Genomic DNA, 22973 nt, shown 5'->3' on the forward strand with positions numbered 1-22973 from the left:
AATTTTAGTTTTATCTAAATTAACACAGATTCCACTATTTTCACAAAATATCTATTCAGTACTAATTTGCCATTTTTAAAAAGCGATTGTATCAGCACAGTTTGCAACGCCATCAGTATACAACAACAGCACAAAAATGTCGGATATTTCTTGTGTAACAAAGATAGATCAATTCGGTTTGACGTTTAAAAAGCTTCTCAAAGATCATAACTGCACTTAAATATATTCCAAATAACTCATCTGGCTTTATTCTTATAAACAACAATATACAGTCATCGAGTTTTTCGGTTGGAAATACTGCACGAACTTGGGAGTACAGCATATCCATCCGACAAAAAGAGCTCATATTTTCCCATATAAACTCAGTAACCTGTTTATTATATGGTCATTTTCTTATTCTACCTAATGCTTAATTATATTAACAAAATACGCTGCAAGAAACAAAGTAACTGAATGTATGCCGTATCCCATACTGAATACACACGCGCTGATTCATCATTACGCAACAACAACATTATTGCTGCGAATATAACTCCGACGAGATAAATTTTAACTTAGTCGCGCGCTCGACATAACTTTCGAAAGAAATGGCTAGTCTAGTTAAAATTGAAATTTGGAGTCGTATTGTGAATGAATGCGCATTGCAACAATTTTTCCATTTGATCTGGAATGAACAGATTTTGGTATTTCTTTGTTGTTATGGACTGGATTTATATGTGAAAATTCCACATGATATACATCGGATTGAAGAAGCCAGGGAGAATCGTGTTGATATCTGTAAATGTGTTTCTGTTTCTGTCATTGAATGTTTTAAATCATAATGTGGGGAAAATATGAAGTCTTTCAGTTGCAATTATGGAATTTAATGCTTATTTCATTTTGAGTGCATTAAGGAGGATGTAATTGCACTTATATTTGAAATTACAGTACAAATGTGTAATCAAGATTGAGAACCTATGACATGGCTCATGTAATTCGGATTTGCATAACTAAAAAAATACATTTTGAGGAATTTCAGGATGTAAAACTGTAAGTATATACTTTTTTCCCATTCTTATTACCAGCGAAAGAAGATAGTTTATGTCCTGTCACTTGTATGTTATTTGTAAAGACCCTGTCTGGCGTCTGCTGTATAGCTAGCCTAAATCCGAAACATTGTATCAAAAGGTTAACGCGAAATGTGCCAAAGCAGCTGGTATGTGGCAGTCCACGAAACATCTGCTTCACTTCATTCAGAAACAAATTTAATCAAACAAAACGAAAAGTGCCTACTACGCTAGTGTACATGATTTATTTACGAATCAAACGTGCTGGCGTCTGCGTCCAGTGTTTGTTTACAATAGAAAGTAGTTCCTTTATGCTCGTGAATGCAATATGAAGGTGTGCAATATCGTAAAATACTGAACGATTCTGACAATGTAAAGTTAACAGAGAAAAAAAATGAGCATATAATAAAATCATTTATAAAGTGGTTAATTCTCAATCTCGAAAATATAGACAGTTCATAACATGTAAGTACTGTACTGATACGTCTTTCAGAACTATATGCACCGTCAACGTCTTCCATGAAGAGTACAATCAAATATAAAATACATAATTAATTTTTTCAGTAAAAAATGTGATATGCGCTTCTGATATTTTTATGTCGGATTTTGTTGTGAAGACAGATCTGAAAAAGAACAAGTACTAGTGAATACGAGCCTTCACTTATCAAAGTATCTATGCTATCTATGTTATCTTCTGATAGACACCTATAATTGTTGACTTTGTTCAGAAAATGAGTCTGATAGAAGATAGGCAGACCTGATAATTGTATCTTAGACTATGGTTAGACTTGAGGATAACATGTTGTTAATTTAAATGCAGGATGAATCACATATTTCAGAAATCCTATTGCTGTTGCATGTAATCATTATTTTGTGATCATGGTTTTAATATAATATTATCCTCCGAGCGATAGTGAATTGGGTCACATCAGTAGTTTGAATGAATAGTATTTTAGACGAACTAAATTCTCTATTGAATATGTCCTTATATACAAGCCAAACAGATATGACATTCATTTTGCTTCATGTGCAACTGTACCAACGCATTAAGTTTAGAAATATTGCATGAACAAATAAAATTGTTCATTATCTTGGTTTATGTTGTATAGGTGTCAAGTTTACACTGTTTGAAACATCACGAGGATCTAGTGTTCCGATACGAAGTCCTAAAGGTTGGAGATTGGTTTTAATGGATATTTAAGGAACAGTTGTTTATTTAATCAAACGCAAATGATTCACATATAATAATTCTATCAGTTGCTTGCATAATATACCAGAGTATGTCTATATCTTCATATTTTTTGTCCATATATATATCTAGCCAATTTGTAAAATATACAAGTCAAACCTGTCCATAAAGTATATTCAAAGTATAATTAAATCTTATAGGTATAAATAACCAAGTAATGGAATAAACTTTAAATCATAATCAATTAAATAGCCATCTCTACAAGAAGTTCTAGAATTAAAAACACCAGTCAGTAACCAGTATATTTCATTTTTAGTTTTGTGTAAATATATCATTAGCACTGATGCCCCACAGCTGTTATTTGTTGGCATTCGGTTTAGTACACACGTATAGTTAAGAAAAAAGTAGCGATAATAGTTGAATCAGATTTCCATACTTCAATAAAATCAATATTTTTAAAGCATTGTACAAAGGAATTGAGATCAAAGTGATGCAATTTTATTTTTTATGCCCTGTATATTTAAAGATATTAGGTTGATAAATAATTATATATTTTGAAGCTATGTAGGGATTTGGTATGGATTGAGCATGATTGATTAAATGTGTTACTTGTATTTATGAAATCACACTAATTCTTAGAATGAACAATATTAGTCTGAAAACTATTTGTATAACTGTTAAGGTTTTCTGTCGACCACTTTCATTCAATTCTAGTCGGTCATGCCTCTAATATTTGGTACATCCTAACCTTTTTGAACCATTGTAGGTCTTTAGCCTAGAGTTTGTCAATTATCTGCCTTCCTATGATATCATATTTCCACAAATAGTCTACCAATATCTTACTCTTTGCACTTGGCCTTACCATATGCCACCAGTCCACACCAAATCCCATCTCCGTGCTCATCGATGCAACCACTCTGGATATAATAGGATGTATGTCTTTGTTTCGTAGAAATGTCACTATTAGACCGTCACCTTTAACCCAATGTTTGCATGCGATCTCATTTTCCTCCAAATCTTATGTTGTTTTTAATCGCTTTAAACACCTTTTGTTCACATGATCCCATATTGTTTTCCTTTTCCTCTCTTAATTCCAAGGAATAATAAATGTTTCCTCTCCATTTCTTCTCTATATTCACAAACAGATAGATAAATAGTTAGATTAATGACAGGATATGTTACATGATTGTAAGAGCACTTGATGGATGTGAGAGGATAACTTGACTAATTTATAGATATAGGTTTGATATCAGGATATTTGAGATCTGATTTATTTACTGTTCAACTTAGACAACGTCTAAGCACGATTGGCACGAAGCGTGACATAGATCAACCCAATTACCAAATTATTGGAATAATACAAATTTTATAGAATGTGAAACACTATATGTTGCTGTAGACAATGATTAAGGAAGGCTGTTTATATCAGAACTTCCTATTAATACAGTTCAATACATAAAAATAATGAGGATAGGAAATGTATATTGTATATTGTGTTATTTATGTGACAGCATAAACTGAAGATGAATTCAATTCATTATTAAAATGCCCTACATGCTCATTAAGATTTTAGTTTATTTATTGGTACTGTTACGAACCGTAGCAAATATATTCCAGTTTACTTTACAAATCATCTGATGCGATAATCAAATAGCAAAGTTTGTATATTTTGTCTCCAAACTGAGGGAAAATAACGTATTAATGCTATAATCGTGCATTTTCTGCCATATATGTGGTAATATGACTTAGATGCACCCTTTAGTCTTAGAATCTACTTATGCTCTTCAACCCAAATTATATTGCAGCATATGTCAGTGTGGGTGTCTTAAAACTGAACATAAGCAAGATGCCTTAAACCGACAAAATCAAGAAGTGGAGAACACTGGGGCTAAAATAAAATGGAATATGTCAAAACACACAGACACTGAGGCTACCAATGCCTTTGGGGAGGTCAAATTTGATGGTTTTAGAGAAAATATTGCAAAGGTAAGATATAGTGCATGCCGGTTATGTTCCGACCTTTCATTCTGCTGCAAATGAGAAAACGTACAGCTTGCACAATTATGCAATGAGCTAAATATAAATAAACTCTGTCTGTCTGTCTGCTTGTCTGTCTGTATGCCTCTCTCTCTATATATACATACATACATTCATGCATTTATACATACATACATACATACACACACACACACACACACACACACACACATATACATACATGCATACATACATACATACATACATACATACACACACACACACATACATACATACATAATACATACATACATACATACATAAAGAAACTGCCATATAAATAATAGCTGTGAATATAATTTACATCGCCAATTTCTAGATAAACTTCACAGTAAAATATATTTTGACTTATTATAGTTTCATTGTTTTGCAGATTCTAACAAGACACCAGCTTTAAAGTTGCTTGTCATATACACAAGCAAATACAAAGTCATCAATATATAACATATCCATTTCAATTTTTCAGTTTGTCCGTGCTGAGAAACTCACTGAAATATCCCTCATGAGGGAGCTGATGATAGATGTGTGGGGAATAGAGAAACCAAACTTACTTATTTCAGTAATCGGTGGTGCAAAAAACTTCGGTATGAAACGTCGCTTACGAGATGTATTCCGACGTGGTCTTATGACGGCTGCACACAGTACAGGTAAATAAAAATTTCATGTTTTTGCGTTCTGACACATGTGATCATATTGGGCTGTATGTATTTACTATAATTTTATAAACACTTTCATCTCATAGTCACTTTATTGTGTGCCATTGTCTCACCGAAAAGGCACTTGTGAGAGCCTGCTGCAAGGTTATCAAAAGTAGAATATAAATAATGCATCTCTGAAACTGGGGTTTTCTAATAAAGGTGGAAGCTCCTACAACCATTACTCATATGATGTTTCAAGAAAATAGAACAGAATAATCGTTTTATTTTATTACATCGAATTTGAATTGAAAGAAATGCTTAGCGTTATGATAGCTTTAAAGTATGTCACATTATATTATGGTCTTATGAACGGTCCTTTGCAGACTCACAAAAAACCACTGAAGACACCCAGTCAAGAAATGTAATGGTTTCAAATCTATGAAGTTTATCCCATAGTTGAAAATATTCAATGTTAACCGGGTGGGAAGTAGTAGTAGCGTATACACAAATAAGATTTCACTTGAAGGATTCTTTTAATGTTATATTTACTTTGATTGGTTATTTTCCTTTTGTATTGACTATTTTCAAGCACATGTTTCCATTGAGAAAAGAAACGATATATTCGTACATCTCCATTTCATTGAGTTAGTTGTACCATGATCCACTGGGTTGGGATTAGATTATAGCGAATAAATTAAACAATTTCTTGAATGAGATGTTTATTTATTGAAATTGATAAAAATGATTAAATCTGACACCAGACTCGTGCGCATAAAGTGAAGCAATGTATTTAACAAAATGATGCGCACTGACTTAAAGAACTAATAAAAGGAAAATGATATCGTTTCTAACTGAAACGATTCATAGCGTGTAATTTAAACTAGTAATCTACAAGAATTAATGAATGGAAATTATAAACACGCATGATATGAATTTTTTGATCGATAAGCATGGAAGATCGATGTTTTAAAAATTACATAAAAACAGTTATGGATCTTTAACTGAGCAAGTTTTAGATTCATGTTGGTAGGTTTGCTTGTTGACGCATAAACTGACCATAGAACACAATTAATTTTACTATATGTTCACTACATTTGTTTCTCAGTACTGACCTTTCCACTGTGCGACAATCAATACAAATCATATGTTAATCTAAAATACCTTCAAAGATGACTTCATGGTGAAGTTCCTGTCAAAGGTTGACCTGCTCTTTTTTGAGATGCTGGACTGTCAACAGAGCAGCATGTAAGCAGAACACAGATTTCACTTCTGTATCATCACCAAGGCCTTATTTTTCACTGTGCACTGTCGCCGAAATACACATGGACAACCACACCCTGAGCTCATATTCTCAAGAATAAACAATTACCTTTAAATCCCTACAAAAATGCATAAATAAAACTCTTCTATCACCACAAAAATGAGAGAGGAATAATTGTTCCAAAAGTAGACTAGAACTAATTCCTGAAAGGCACAATTGTTTTTTGGCCAATTTTAGTCTAACTTTTATATTTGCATGCTATACCTATTTCAACTTTATGCATGAAGTCTTTTTGAATTTCCTTGCAAACAAGACATGTGACACCTGCCAGAAAGTGTGTAGTGCTGGTGTTCCACAGGTTGCAAGTTTTGGTCCAAGTGCTCTTGAGAAACCAAAACTAAATTTGCTATATCTTCCTTAAATATAAAATTTTTTCAAAGCAGTAAAAAGTCTAATTGTAATTCAAGATACGGCCTGTCTGAAAATATGTTTGAAATTTAAAAATATTGATGAATTAAATTTTAATGGAAATTTAAATAAACAATTAAAAAGAAAAACTAAATTTTATTGAAAAATTAAGGTTTCATAAAAGTTTTAAAACTCAGTTTGAAAAATTTCAACGGCAAGGTTGACTTGTGAATGATATTTAAATCAAATGGTAGTTTGGGTCTGTACAACTGATAACATGTTTCCCAGGGGTAGTGAAGTGACATAGCTCATAGTGATTTTGGCAGCAAACCGCAATATGCCTGTCCAGATGCATGTAGGTGTACACACTAAAGAAACAATGACAGGTGCCATGTTCCACATTTATTGTGTCAGGTACTTAGGCAGTTGTTTGTATAACTAATATTACACTCAGATTTAAAATTCTGATGGGACCACTACCATGTTTTAAAGCAAAACTGCATTCCATTTCAATGTCGATAACTATAAAAGGCGACAATGGGATAGGAAATACAGTTTCTAGGGAGGATATACCTTACTGAAAAATGGTGCTAATCTCTCTCATGAAGACCTAAGCCATGTCTTTGAGGTGCTATATATCAGTGTGGTGATATGAACTAATCTTGGTCACTTATAGCAGTACATGCACATGTCCTTATGAAACCTTGCTATCACCACCGGGCTACTGGAGAGCTTCCAAAGCTGATCCAACTCTAACACTTTGTTCCAGATACCAATCTAGACCTGAAAAGATATAACATGTTTCACTTAATTCTAAAAAACAGTAAGATGTAGGTAAATGAAGTTAAAATGTGTTAGATATGGTGATTTAAAAAAAAACATAAGGTTGCAAGCATGGGAAAAATATTAAACTTGTCAGAGTGACATTCAGAAATGTGAAGCAATGGCCATGTATTAAAGTGATAAATTCATCCTAAATATATATGAGGTTTCTAGAAACATATTTAGCCATTTACAGGTCAAATAACTCATCAGGTAGACTATGTATCATAAAGTATAAGGCAATGTTGGGGCGGTGAGGTTTGATCATTGATGCAAACATTAGTACATACCAGTATGCAGGAAAGTCAAGCGACAATTCACTAAGTTAAAATATATTACTATAAGCAATCTTATTCATGAGGGAAATAAAAATTTTGGATATTGCAAGTGAATACAGTCAAATGTGGCCACACAGATCAACTATAGGTACCAATAAATCATATATCATCAACTAAATGTGAAATTCTGATCCCCAAAACTTGTAAACAAAGATGGAAATTTGCATATCCTGGACATATACAATGTACTTGTTAAGATCAAATGTGCAAACATAATTTAAATGATCTGTTTGAACATTTATATTGTATTTTTAAGAGTGTTGGTTACTAATTATTAAGCTCAATGATTCAATGGAATCAGATATCAGCTGATGCTACAATACCGCACTCTGTCAAAGTACTAAATTTAAATATGCTACTATTAAATAGGCATATTAATGATGAAAATAACATTTTGGGATATTTTCAGTGCACACAACCAGAAATGTGTCTTACATATTCACTATAGGTACATTGCCAGTCTATATGATTTACTGAATGTGAACTTTGGATCCCAAACATTCTAAATATATGGATATTTGTTCATGTGGGATATGTAACCACGTTAAGATCAGTTGTACAAAGTTAAATTTAAAAAATCTGTTTGAATATTTCTTATGTAATCTTTAGAGTGTCAGTTAACAAATATTATTAGTAATTAATAATGCATAGAGCAAGATGGATCATTAGAATTCCCATAACATCATATAGGCCACAATGCTGCACTACGCCAATCAATATCTTAACCAAAATGAACAATAAAATGGAATGCATTTTGTCTTCAACTTACATCGTTTTGCTGTTTTCTTACATCCAAGGGTAAACATACCTGGAGAAAGTATATTTTATCCCTTGACCTGTATTTCATTCTCGGACAGTTTAAAATGATTTAGTAGAGAACTTGAGTAGGATCTAGTATAAAGTTTTCATCTCTGTCCTCACACTAAATACCCTATAACTATGTTTATAAACAATTACTGAAGGCTATACAAGCAGATATGTGTTACTCAGGAAGTGACCCCATCTTAAACATATAAATTAACTGCTTGGACCCCTAATAAATAGTTTGAATGACCAATAGAAAACAGAGTTATGTCTTCGTGTATTTTAAATGAAGGTCTCATTTTGACTTACAAAGATATTTTCTCTGACAAAATTTCACAAATATCCAACATTGGAGCTTGTATATGGCGAAGGAATATATACATGGTGGTATCATTTAATATCATTCCCCAAAAATATTATATATGTGCATTTTGGGTAAAAAAAAGTTTTAATTTTTTTAATTTTTTTAAAATTTCGTTTAAATTTTAAAAATAAAAATTATTTTTTTATTTTTAATTTCAGTCTTATATTTTCAAAGTTAATATACATACCATATTCAAATTTCATGTGTCTATCTTTAATAATAAAGATTTTATACCAATTTAAAGTTTACTCAAATACTGCACTGACAGGCCATATAACACAAATAATTTTACTATATTTTCTCTACAATTGTTTCTCAGTACTGACCTTTCCACTGTGTGACAATCAATACAAATCATATGTTAATCTAAAATACCTTCAAAGATTTCACCACCGGATCATTACCAAGGCCTTATTACTCACTGTGCACTGTCGCCGAAATACACATGGACAACCACACCCTGAGCTCATATTATCAAGAATAAACAATTACCTTTAAATCCCTACCAAAAATGCATAAATAAAACTCTTCTATTCGTGGGTACTGAACTGGAAGTACTAACTGTGACCTGATTCCATACTGTGCAATAACAGTGTCTTCAGTGACTCCATTAACAATAGCGTCGCTCAGATAGCAACTAGGTAAGAGATAAAAGATTTTCCCGGAAGGGCATATCTCTCTCTCTCTCTCTCTCTCTCTCTCTCTCTCTCTCTCTCTCTCTCTCTCTATATATATATATATATATATATATATATATATATATATATATATATATATATATATATATATATATATATATGCATGCAACTCCGTATCAAATGTAAAAAATGTGCTGCAGCAACATATTCCCTAAGTTCTCTTCATTGTAAAGGTGGTTTGTTTAGTCTAACTCAGCTGAGAAAGGAAGGTATTTAGATACCCCCTGATTCATGTAAGGTCTGTGCGTTGTAGGTGGAAGTATTCATATTATAGGGTTATTCTTGTAGAATGTTCTGTTAGCATGTTGCAAAAATAATGTTTTTCGTTCAACAAAGCAGATAGATGATGCAAAGGTGGTTCATCAAGCAGTTGTATTATCAGTTTTATTTGCTATACTATCAGTTAGTAGTCTGCTAACATTTACTAACAAAGTAATATAAATTGATTAACCTTGTATGAAATTTTACATGTGCCCATTGCGTTTGGGATGTACATGGTACACAACAATACTCAACTATTTTTCAGGTGCCTGGATCATAACTGAAGGCATCCATGCTGGTGTGACAAAACATGTTGGGGAAGCAGTAAAAGATTATATATTGACCTCTGCTCATCAGAAACCCATTATTGTCATTGGTATAGCTCCATGGGGAGTCATTCAGAACAGAAATGTTTTGGAGTGCGAAGAGGTAGGATTACTGAGAAAGTACGCCCTTGGGAATGGTCTTATTTGTGGTAGGGGTATACCGACTTGGTTTAGAACATCTGTTCATCTTCCCTGTTAACTTTTGACTTTTTTTCAGCTTTGAGTCTCTGTGGTGCAGCATTTTTCTTCTTTGATCGCATTTTTAGTTCATAGTGTTGCACGTAGCATATTCTAGACATAAACTGTACCAGACCTTACAAATATATGATTTTAATTGCATTCCGTTCACATATATATTTCACTGTGAATCATCATGGTGCTGAGTTCACATAAATGCATTAAAAGTTTGCATTTACAATGCTAAAAGAAATTTATTTTAAGTACAGGCCCCGGGCTAGTGACGATAATAAGCTCACTAGCTCTGACTGAAATTCCACAAACCCGGACAGTTCGTATATGTCAACTCTCAAGCCGAGAGAAAAACCTTCTGATTCTGGAATTATTTCCACACGTAATTAATGTTTTTTCTTCAGTAAATAAAATGTTAAAATTAAACATTTTTCACGTAAATTTCAGATTTTTTTAAACCCCTACAACAATGCTATAGTAAAAGATAAAATAAAAAATATAAAAATTTTCACCATTAGTATCAATCCCATGAATGATTTTCTCTGTAAAAAAGTCGTATCTCCATTTCCGTCAAAAAAAACGGGCATTCGTCTACCGTATATGTAAATTTTAATTACCATGATTAAATTAAAGATGGAACAATACAAAATATACCACGCGGTATAAGTGCCTCCAATTAACTAATTCATAGTCAATATTTTATTTAGTAAACAGTATTACATACCTTAAGAATTAAAACTATGGAAATCGTGTGGGATATAAAACGTGGGAAAACATAAGCCACATGTTCCGTAACTTGTAAATGCAGGTTTGAACTGTTAAAATGAAGTCCTAGGCATTGTAAGTTACAACAAAATATGTCATCGTTTATTTGCCAATCAATTGCTGGTACTTATATACACACACTGTAGCACGTGGTTTCTTTGAAGTATATCTGAAGGGCAGTCCTTTTCACAAGACAAATGTAATCATAAGGATTAACTGTTTATTAGTCACACTGGTCTTAGGCTGTGTACTTTAGTCAAATCTTTAGCTATTATGCAGTTTAGCCACAACTGACTAAAATATGAAAATGGGGGCTTGTCCTGAGGAAAAAAAGGCGTGTCACAGGGAGAAATGGTACGTCCCCAGGGCGCTCGTACATTGGTGCAAAGGGGTGGGGAATAGTCGCCTTCCCTGATTTCACCTTTAAACATATTTTGGCCTACATCCATAAAATTTCATGGCTGACCACTACGTGTCCTGCACCCCCCCCCCCCAATAGTTTCTGCGGGCACCTCTGGCGCGTTCTTTTAGAATTACACCCTTGTTGGACCCGGAAAATCGGTCAATATTTATTGAAATCAGAGCGTCAAAACTGCCGCGTAGAAACCTCCATACTTTATGCACCAATCTCACTATCTTATTTGTTATTCTCCCCATTTGGCTTTTGAAAAGTTGACAAGTATACCGGACTCCAATTTTCACAAGCCAAATATTTCCACTTTTTTAATATTGTCACACAACGTTGCAATAGCTACAATTCGAATATAATTTTGTTACCAGTCGATGCTCTTAAAATAAATAACAGACAAGAGTGAAAAAAACAAGCTTTAGAAAATTTAACAAAGAATTTATTTCCCTAGAAAACAAAGTGAAAAATAAGAAAAAAATTACGGTTTTACCAATTAAATCCAAAAATAATCCAAGAATTAAAAAGCAGAAGTCCTATTAATGAACATTTCTAAGTGAATCTCAGTTGAAATCCCAATGAAATTCAAGCTGGAAGGCGATGACGTCTGTAATAGTCAGCGTTGTACTGATGTGTCTACAGTCTCTTGTTGAATCACAGAAATATTATTCCAGTTTTGAATTCTGTATAAATTCCAGTGAATGCCTTTGTCCAACAATTATATCAGAACACCTTTGATTTTGCAGAGAAAATAATCACTTGAATTCAATAATTTGAAGAAAATAACATTCACCCCAAACTGGTCACAACATAATACAACTTGACGTCTCAAGATAATATAGTTCTGTTTGACATCAGGTCACAACTTATCATGATTAACTTAACATGATTTAACGAGCCTTGTTTATTTAAAACATAATAACCTATTAAATTCCCTTGGGAATCTCCAAAACCCTGACCCAAATCAACATGTTTACCTGAATAATAATTTGGTTAATTTGCTCATACACGATAGAGAATAATGAATATATTTTTAGTTGTTTACTGAAAAATAAAATTAAAAAAGTCAATCAGATCAAACAGAACTGAACTCAATTTTGGACAAGGCCAAGTCCAGCAAACAATGTTACATTACAATAGCATGTAATGGAATACAAAAATTAAAACTAACAGACAAATAATTAAATTAAATATACATAACACTTCAATAAAAATGAAATACGCTTGAGTACTATTCCCATAACTGAAACAATCATGCTTTGCATTCTATATATGCAGCAAAATGCGACTTCAAAGAAACATTGCCACTGTTCATAAACTTTTCAAAAATATAATACATAGCAGCTTAATCATTCTCATCCAAGGCAATAATATGTAATAACTTTTGTTCTTATACACATATCTATCATCTCTTTGATTTACCTATAACGAATTGTTCCACTTCCTGATCCTATCTATGCAAATTGGCACAATGGGTTCATTCTTTGCAACCTTCGACACATCTCACTAGCTATTGTCAGCCAGTTAATGTGAATCTTTGATTTTATACCTGGCCTCTTTTCCGTTAATGGCTGCTATTTCAACTACATAATAGTTAATTTTATTGTCATTTCCACTCATTACAGATTACCGTTTTTACATATTACATATCACTGGCATAGACTAAAAGTTGTGTTGTTATTGTTTTATATTGTTTTTGTAAAGATTACTGAACATTGTATTATCTCAAAACACGATCGTGTCAAAGTTTGGGAGTACAACAGAGTATTTTAGCAAAGCTTCCATTTAATTTAAATCAGATCTCAATTTCACGTAGGACTGTGGTAATATGATATAGACTGCACCCTCTTATGGCATGTATGTCAACATTTTGAAAATACATTAACTCATTTCATCAGCACGATGAAAGTTCCCTCAGGCAAACTATTTTTTTTTCGACAAGCCCGACGGACACCTCATTTTGGAATATAGGACTATCGGATTTTTAACACTGCATTTATCTATTTTAAAATCGTTTATTTTAGTTATGCTAGTTTTGAAATGTTGGTTTCTCAAAGGAAAAAATAAAGGCATTGAATTATTACCTTGTCTTTTACAAAGTGCACATGAATGAAATAGCAAATGCATACAATGCAAAGGATTGCATTCAATATTTAATAAATTAACATATGACTAAAACTTCAATAACTATAAAAAAATAGTTGCAGAATATATGAGAACAGATTGATCCATGACAAGTATGGGTGTCAATAATACTATTGTCAGCTTTTCTCATACCGATTTGAATACACATTCCATGTTATTTTAGCTTAGGCACATTTTGCATGCTTATTAAAGAGAACGTCTTCTCTAATTAAGAAGTACCTCAATGGCTTGTTTATATTTTTTTATTCTTTCGCTTCAATCCTACTGTTAGTTTGGTTTTTTGTTTCATTTATTTCTGTATCTGTTTGTGCAGTGACACTTGTGATTTTGTACAGTCACAAGTGTCTGTGAAACCAGAGGTGTCGGTCTTAATTTGTGTTAGCGTGCGATAATATTCACGAACAGATCCTCATGGCCGGCACAGTTCATGACGTGCTTTGACTCCGAAGCCGCATTTTAGACATGACCGAGTACCGGATCCAGTACATAACACCAGCAAATGTGTTTTACAGTATTCATAATGGCATGTTTTGGCGCAGAGTTCATATTCTCCAAGACATACACCTTTGCATTTGTTTAGTCCGAATGCCATTGCTCTTTTTATATATGTATGACTATCTAATTCGGTATTTACATTGTTTTTCCTGTTTTATCTTGTTAAAGACTCCAGTTGTATTTTATATAAAAAAAACCGTGGAATCCGCCAGCAGTAACACTAAGTTGTAGATCAGCCCTTGTCAAATAATTAAGTATGCCTTACTGAAGGTCCTCATAGCGAAATTCTATTGCGACGCTAGATAAAATATCTTTTGAAAAGGAGTCCACGTAAATAAGCTCAAAAGAAAAATCACCAAGTACAACGCCAACAGGAATTTTGTTAGATTAACTTAGATACCCAGTAATGTCAAATTTCTTGTAAATTTCCTCAGTAATTTTGGATTGTTTAATTTTGACAACAGCCATTACTAATTTCCTCTTATACTTGAGCTGTTTCATTTCTGCATCATGGAATATTATTTTGTAAAACAAATACTGTCCATTGCTAAATGTTGTTTCCATTGTTATATTAATACTCAAAGCATTTGTTTAATTGATGTGCTCTTGGAGATCATCATTACAGTTAAAGTATGCGCTTGCATAATTAGACGATTCATTTGAATAACAATCCTCGCTTGTACGAGACTTCCTGGTAATTTACTCAACTTTAGAGACTCTAATTTTCCTTACATTATATTATATAATTTCTTAATTTTTGTTCTACATATAAGCTTGGCGATGTTTATTCCGTTCCTGTTTTAAGACCATTCCTAAATTAAACAGTGTGTTCTAAATATGTACCTGAAAATGCGAAATATCATATATTGAGTTTCTTTAATACCTCTGTACGATGACTTTAAATTAAGCAGCGAATGAAAGTTTTCTGCTACGCTTTCAATATTCAAGTCACTTGGTAGATTAAGCCCCAGTTTTAGAGACCTCCATAAATTCCTCTGTACTATTATTAATATCGATCGCCTGAATATGCAGTTCTCTGACTGCAGTAGAGGAAAATCAATAATTTTTGTTTACTGTTTTCTGTATTATAGGCACATAGAATCAGAGAAAATTAATAATATATCGACCGTGGCTCAGTTTAAAGATATAGCTGATTCATCATATGACGTGCGTGCACCTGTTGATGGAGTGATGCAAAATAAACTTTTAGTATTACCATTACCGGCTAGAGACTTTATCAATGAAAAATAAAATTGCAAGTGCAGGGCACGTCTAAATTCTTCCTTCTTTGTGAGGCATTCTTGGAAATTGGGGGAAAACTTGTGCAGAATGTTGATGCTGATTACTCCGTAGATGCCCGGGTTGGATTTGTCAACAACAGAATCATGGAGATATTTAACAGTGCACGTTATTCCATTGATGGAAAACAAATTGAATCAATTCTTCCGATCGTTGACATGGCCACACCAATTCTCGAACTACGTAGACACCTAGATGATTGCACGAAAACAACTGGTCCAAAATGGTGCATGTTTGAGATGCAATTAATAATGCAGATCATAGACCGTATAAATTTCACCAGCTTATATGGGATTTTTTTGTGGACCCACAACGTTCCGGGATGGATCCCAGACCTGATGTCACCGCCATTATGATGTCTAGTGCCAACCCAACTTTTAATCTTGGATTTGCAGTATAGATCACAAATTGCTTTGTGCTTCATTACAGTTTTTGCGTGCAATTCTCCTTAGGCATATATTTGGGTTTTGTATAAATATATATATATATATATATATATATATATATATATATATATATATATATATATATATATATATATATATATATATATATATATATATATATATATATATATATATATATATATATATATATATTTGGAACTAAACACATAGTCAACTTATTTCGTAAGAATATCTCAAACGATGCAATATGGAGTGAAGAAGATTTTGACGGTATATTTGTTTTAAAACCATTGACTTTGCTGATGCCTCTGCTAACCCCTTCACTGACTAGAGAATCACGTTTGTTATTGTTTATGCAATCTGAAACAGCATCACCGCTGTCGTTTCCCGCACAAATGCAAAAGTGCTATTATGTTAGGATTTACTTGGCATATAAGCACTCAAAATGATTCCAATGCACCAAAATGTGTGTTATAGCCTTTCAACTCACAGCGCGAGATAACAGTCAAACCCAAAGTAAGATTATATTTAACAATTTAGATGTGACTAAGTTTCTTTGCCGCAAATGGTCATCAGGAAGTTTCTTAACAAATTGAGCTTGATTGTAGAGATGCCACATCTCAGATTGCACACCGCACAGATTCCAATTTGTGTTCGTATATGAACTGCATGAAAATACTGCAAATGTCCCATGAAGACTTTCGTACGTTGTACCCAGTTTATTACTTTTATTTGGAACGTCTGGAGATGTTCATACAAACCGTTATTGATATGTATTCTCATGCAAGCGTACGTGCGGCTGGCGGTTGTTATCGATGTTATGCCGTGATACTTTCTGACAAGACTCTGTTGTTGGTGGGTGTTAGTGGCCGAATAAGGGTCATCAGTACGCCTGTGGAAAATACATTATTGAAGTGAAAGTCGGTCTGAGTGAAAATCAGCTGCGAAAAATAACAAATGGTGTAAAAAAAAACAATTGTGGGATCACACTAAAACTTTCTTTAACAAAATTGAGAAATGTCTCTCTGTGATTGACTCAGACACAATTCGCTCAGTATGATGCCGTCAAACAAATAAATACCTCAATCACATTAAAGTTATCAAAGTCGGAGGTGGCACAAATGCAAAAGACCTGTTGAATATTTCAATTTTCTGTAGCGATTCCAGTGTTGTTAGCAGCAGCAAACTCCAGTGGTTGAAAAAACAGCGGCTTAGAGGAGCTAATATGAGAACATTTCGTTATTGAAGAGTTGCATGCACTTGCGGGAAGTCAAGCCCAAGTTAATTCCTCATTAAGGTATGTTTAATAGTATACCAATCTCTATCAACGTTTATACGCGTTATTATTCAGCCCGACGACATTGCTGATGTGGATCTGCGTATATTTTTCACGAAAGCTGATTTGACTGAGTTTAATAGTCGTGTCGTTTCTAACGTCCACCCAGGTGAGCTTGTTTTTTTTATAAGATCTAACTGGCAAACTGCAAATGCCCAATGTGGATATTCACGACAGCATTGTCAAGTTGAAAAGCGCTGTCCAACGAACCTGGCTGAGATCGCTGACAACATTGGAATTCAGGGCCTCTGGCATGTTGGTTGCTTATATCAACGAGCCTGTTGATGATACTAATACTACAACAATACATTATATGGATGAACAAATTACTAATGTGACAGTTGTGCGAGTAAAAGAATGGTAATTAGTTACTAATGCGTGTGCGTCTTGCACCTGGTCATGATGAATCTGGAAGGATCTTCCAGTCCTGCATTTGTACTGCGCGATATATTCTTATAATAATATAAGAATTATGACGGAACCTCGGTGTTACGACGTGAAAAATGATTGAAGAGGAGATGCAGTTGCGATATGAAATAACAAAGAGAACCGCGCTGATCGTGGAATACATACGCGCGTGTTAGGTTGTAGATGGTGTTTGTGTATTTTCTGCGGAAACATCTGTTGGTCTTGTTGTGCATGGAGTTGCAATAACATCAGCCATCATAGGTGCACTAATCTGAATTATTGTAGGCCTACATTGACAGTAACCGTTGTTTCTGGTGGTGGTAGAAACTTAATTTCGATATGATTACATTCACTAATACTTGTCTATTCAGAATTGCTTTCAGCGGCACAAAGTAATCACAACATGATTAGTACTTCGTTTTTGGTGGCTATGGAGGATAAAATAATTAGCATGGCTGAGTTCGAGATGGTATCAGAAGAAATGGAAATCACCGACATCTCCAAGCACAGATAAGAATAAGTGTAGCTGATTTGCAAACAATAAAAGTCGAGTAAAACGTCTACTGTAGTAGTGACAAGGACAGTTTCGCCGGCTACTGTTTTGTATCACTGCGTGATTCTAGCTTGGGACATTTCACTTTCATGGATTATAAATGCTAATAGTCCATGGGTTACACAAAGTGTGTGACTTTCTTGCTAAATGGGCCAAAGTCAAAGGCTGTGACCTAGAAAAGTAATACAAACTCAAAACCTGCATAATAACACAAATTTGTGAGTATAAAGAAGCTGATCCATTATTTACATAAAACGAATCTATTGACGATGGAAATTTATCGTAAGTCTTAAACTAATAAACTGTTATATCCATTATCAAAATTGTTACAACTCTTTGGTCTTAAACTAAGTAACGGAAAAGATTGAAAACCAACAAGTTTAGCAACATTCAACAACTAATTTATTTCTCAGGAATGCCAATTTAAAAATAAATTACAGTATTGTGAATTGTATTTCAAACATCCTTAAGAGTACGTCAATAAGTCAAAAAGTATAGAGTATTCCGAATGAATACCAGTGCTGTTCCTGCCGCATTCCAATCTTGAATGTGCTGAAATACCAATAGCCTGGAATAATTTTAATGTGCTATCAATCTTGATGTATCACAATGATATAATCCAAAATATCTCTAAATGAATTCACAATAATCCCAATTTAGAGGTTAAGTCCGAATAAGAGGACCAGGATGAGGGCCAACACTTAATTTCTTGAACATTGTATGTTGTCATAAAAACCAGTGTTTAACTTAAATTTGAAAAAGGAACATGGCAAATATCTGGTTGACCAGGAATTCCAAAGGCGAAAACCAATATCGAGAGCTAAAATCCAAGTAAACTTGTTTACCTACAAAGAAATAATTATCTTTAAATATAATCAACAATCATAGACAAAATTAGTTATGTTATTTACAAAGAAAGACATTAGTCACATAGGCACAAACTCCTCCCCTCAGTTATGGAAAAACGTCAATCACCCAACACAAATTAAATATTCATAAAAAAAAAATGTTTTCTTCTAGTTTTCTTCCTCATCCATCATTCTGCATTTGTTATATTTATTTGTTTTCAAAATGGTTTTATCATTTGATTTGCATTCATTTTTCATTTGTTTTGATTCGCATCTACTCTGCATTACATTTGGTATAATTTTGCAGTTCATTTGCGTTCTGTTTCCATTGCACATGTGCAATTAAACATGTCAGGGTCCCTGGGTGAAGTGTAGTGATATGAGGTTCGGAAAAGTTGAAGCATTCTGAGCATACTGTTGACTCGTAAGACCCGAGTTTTTAAATGCTACCTTGGCATGACGTCTGCATGACATGACTACAGATTGTTTTCCCTGTCACTTGTCCAGGATTAGTGCTGACCAATGTCTTTCTTGGCCCGATTTTCTGCATTTTGCAGTGTGAAATGTCTATAATGCTAAAGGCAATACACGCACACATATATAGACACACGCATTCTGTTTTTTCAGTGCCTATAAAACGTGTTCTTTGTACTGTTTTGGTTGTATGTTTGATACAATAGCAGCTACTTTTAATTGTTAAAATCATAAAGGTAAATAAACCTTTATTGTCATTGACATTATATAGCCAGAACTGTGACATTAAACCCTATACATACATACATACATACATACATACATACATACATACATACATACATACATACATACCAACCTACGTACCTACCTACCTACCTGCCTACATATACATACATCCATACATACATCCATACATACATACATACATACATACATACATACATACATACATACATACATACATACATACATACATGTTGGTTGTCCATCGGGCTCGACAAAGTCAATCCTGCGCTGCTCTTCGCTGATGGGTTCTCATGTGGCTGATGAGTCCGATATAAGATGTGCATGTCCCGGAGCAGTGTGTACACTGGAGGCATGAGTTGGTTCTTGACGCTGAGGCCTTCATATGTTCCCTGGCGTCGGCGACTTTCGTTCTGCGGGCATCCTCGAAGGTTTTGCACCCATTACTAACAGCTGCACGCCAGCCAGGTCTATCCTTTGCGAAGGACACATGGTTTGTCACAGATATCGAGCAGCATCTCAGGTTGTCCTTGATGGAGTCTTTGAATCTTTTCTTCTGGCGACCAATTTTTCTGTGTCCACTAGATAGAGCTCCTTCCAAAATCTGACGTGGCATTCGAGATACGGATGACACCGGAGTTTGGCTCTCATGACCATCGCTTCAATACTGGTTCTTCACTCTGTCCTGCCATCTGACGCCCACAGTCAATAGCAGGGCTCTTGTGTGGAAAAGCTCAAGTTGCTTGATTTGCTTCTTGTATGTTGTCTAAGTCTTACATCCATATAGAAGGCTTGTTAGCACAAATGCTTTATATACCTTTATCATGGTGGACAGTTTTATATTCCTGTGACTCAACACGCGAGAACGGAGACTTCCTAATGATTGACTGGCTGATGCGTGCAGTTATTTATTTGTCTAGAGATTCATCGGAAGATATGATGATCCAAGGTACTTGAAGTCATCAACATCTTTCATTTGGTGCCTGGGAAAGGTTGGTGAAGAACCTCTGTCTGGTTCAGACTGATAGTTAGTCAGAAGATTCGCAAGGCTTCTGCAAAACGAGTAACGATGATCTGGAGATCTGCTTCCATGTGTGCCATGAAAGCACAGTCATCCGCAAAATCTGCTTCAAGACTAAGTTTCTGCATTGTTTTGGACCAGGCATTCAGTTGTCGAAGGTCGAAGAGAGAGCCATCCAGTCTGTACTTTATGTATACTCCTTTCTGGAGATCACGTGCAACATGGTTCAGAACACATATAAAGAATAGGTTGAATAATACTGGGGCGAGAACACAACCATGCTTCAAGCCGTGAGAAACTTTGAATGGCTTGGAGACATTGTAGAGAACGAGTCCATTCATGCAGTCGTGGAAAAGTCGGATCATCTTAATGAACTTCTTATGACAACCGATTCATGCTAAGATGACCCATAGTGCATCCCTGTTGACCTTATCGAAAGGCTTTGTGAGGTCTATAAAGACACCGTAGAAGTTCATGTTTTGTTCAATGCACTTTTCCTGCATTTGTCTCACTGTAAAGATCATGCCGTTCGTGCTCCGATCTGGTCCGAGGCCACATTGGGACTCCGGCAGTATGGCTTCCGAGACATTACCGACCAGACGCTTGAGAAGGATGCGCGACATTATCTTGCCTGCAACCGACATGAGTGATATGCCTCGATAGTTTCCGCAGTCAGCTTTGTTCCCTTTGTTTTTGTATAAGGTAACAATCATTGCGTCTTTGAACTCCTGGGGCATGGACTTCTCCAAAATGCTGATCAGGATGCTGTGCAGTGCCTCAAGTACCTTAGACCCAGCTGCTTTGAATTGTTTAACGGGAAATCCATCCGAGCCCGGTGCCTTGCCAGAGCTGATCATTTTGATGGCTCGCTCAACTTCTTCCGTGGTATGGGGCAAGTTCAGGTCCGAGATAGCTGGCTTCGGGACAGTTGCGTCTAACGCTGCAGAGTTTATGACGTAGGGCATGTTCAGTAGGTCACAGAAGTGTTCCTTCCATCTTTCGGTGATAGTCTCTTTGTCCTTGAGGAGATTGGTCTCGTCAGAAGAGATTAGCGGGGTGCTGCAGGCTTTCGACGGTCCATAGACATCTTTCAGGACCTGAAAAACTCTTTCGAGTTGTTGGTGTCTGCGTAATGCTGGACTTCATCTGCTTGGTGGTCCCATCAGCCGTTTTGGATAATGCGGAGTTCTCTCTGGGCTTTATTCTGCAGGTTTTCTTAGCGATCACGTTTTCAGACTGAGTCAACGTCGTTCTGCCATTCTATATAGGCCTCTCGCTATTGTTGAAGGAGGATGCTTATAACCTCGTTAGTATCTTCAGACCAGTCTTGGTGTAATTTTTGGGTCCTCAGATGACCTTCGCAGACTCACTCAACAAGTCCTTGAGGATAGGTCACCAATTCGAGGTCCGTGTACAGTCGGTAGGTTTTCAATGTGTGCTTGATATTTCTCTCTCACCTGCGGATGGTTCAACCTTGCAGTGTTGACCTTGATTCGGGTAAGCTTCGTCTTTTTGCGCTGTGGCGGGACAATGTTGAGATCAAAGATAGCCCTGACTAATTGGAGGTGAGTCCATCATTCGGCTCCCCTCAAGGCTCTTGTTATCCGTACATCGCAGACATCTCAGTTACGGACGATGATATATTCGATCATATGCCATTGTTTGGATCTGGGATGTATCAAAGTCAATTTATACTTGCTTTTTCTGAGGAAAGAGTGTGTTCGAGATAGTCAGATTATTCTCCGCAAACATTGCCAATAGAAGCACACCATGCGTGTTTATTTTTCCTATTCCATGCTGTCCTAACACTCCATTCCAGCTTTCTTAGTCGTGGCCCACTCAGGCGTTAAAATCGCCAAGTACGCAGAGTTCGCCGCAAGCTTGGGAAACTTTTATGAGGGCATCGAGACTTGCCTAGAAGGCCTTTTTGTCTTCTTCGCTGCTCGTCAACGTGTCGGGCGTACGAACTGATGATTGTGATATACCGTGACTTAGAGAGGGGGACAAGGAGTTGCATCAAGCGTTCGTTCACATGCGTAGGAGCCACTGCGAATTGACGCAGAAGTACAGTACGAATGGCAAAACCGACTCCGTGGATTCTTTGTTCATTTTTTCCCCCTTCCAGAAGAAGGTGTAGCCACCTTCGGGTTCGCAGACAGATCCTACATCGGCTAGACGTGTCTCGCTAA

At 35.2% G+C, this 22973-nt stretch overlaps 1 protein-coding gene across 1 annotated transcript in view; it reads left to right on the plus strand.

Annotated features, from left to right (window-relative positions):
- Positions 1-1178: 1178 nt before the first annotated feature.
- LOC149791556 (transient receptor potential cation channel subfamily M member 2-like) overlaps positions 1179-22973 on the plus strand; it is a 154349-nt gene continuing 132554 nt past the window's right edge. The window contains exons 1-4 of the mRNA XM_089969447.1: positions 1179-1195; positions 4041-4221; positions 4739-4919; positions 10132-10295. Of these exons, the coding sequence (XP_089825573.1) occupies positions 1179-1195; positions 4041-4221; positions 4739-4919; positions 10132-10295 (543 nt within the window). The remainder of the gene's footprint in view (positions 1196-4040; positions 4222-4738; positions 4920-10131; positions 10296-22973) is intronic.

The sequence above is a fragment of the Sinohyriopsis cumingii genome, chromosome 9, assembly GCF_028554795.1.
Source record: "Sinohyriopsis cumingii isolate HCF-2022 chromosome 9, ASM2855479v2, whole genome shotgun sequence".
Classification (NCBI taxonomy): Eukaryota; Metazoa; Mollusca; class Bivalvia; order Unionida; family Unionidae; genus Sinohyriopsis; species Sinohyriopsis cumingii.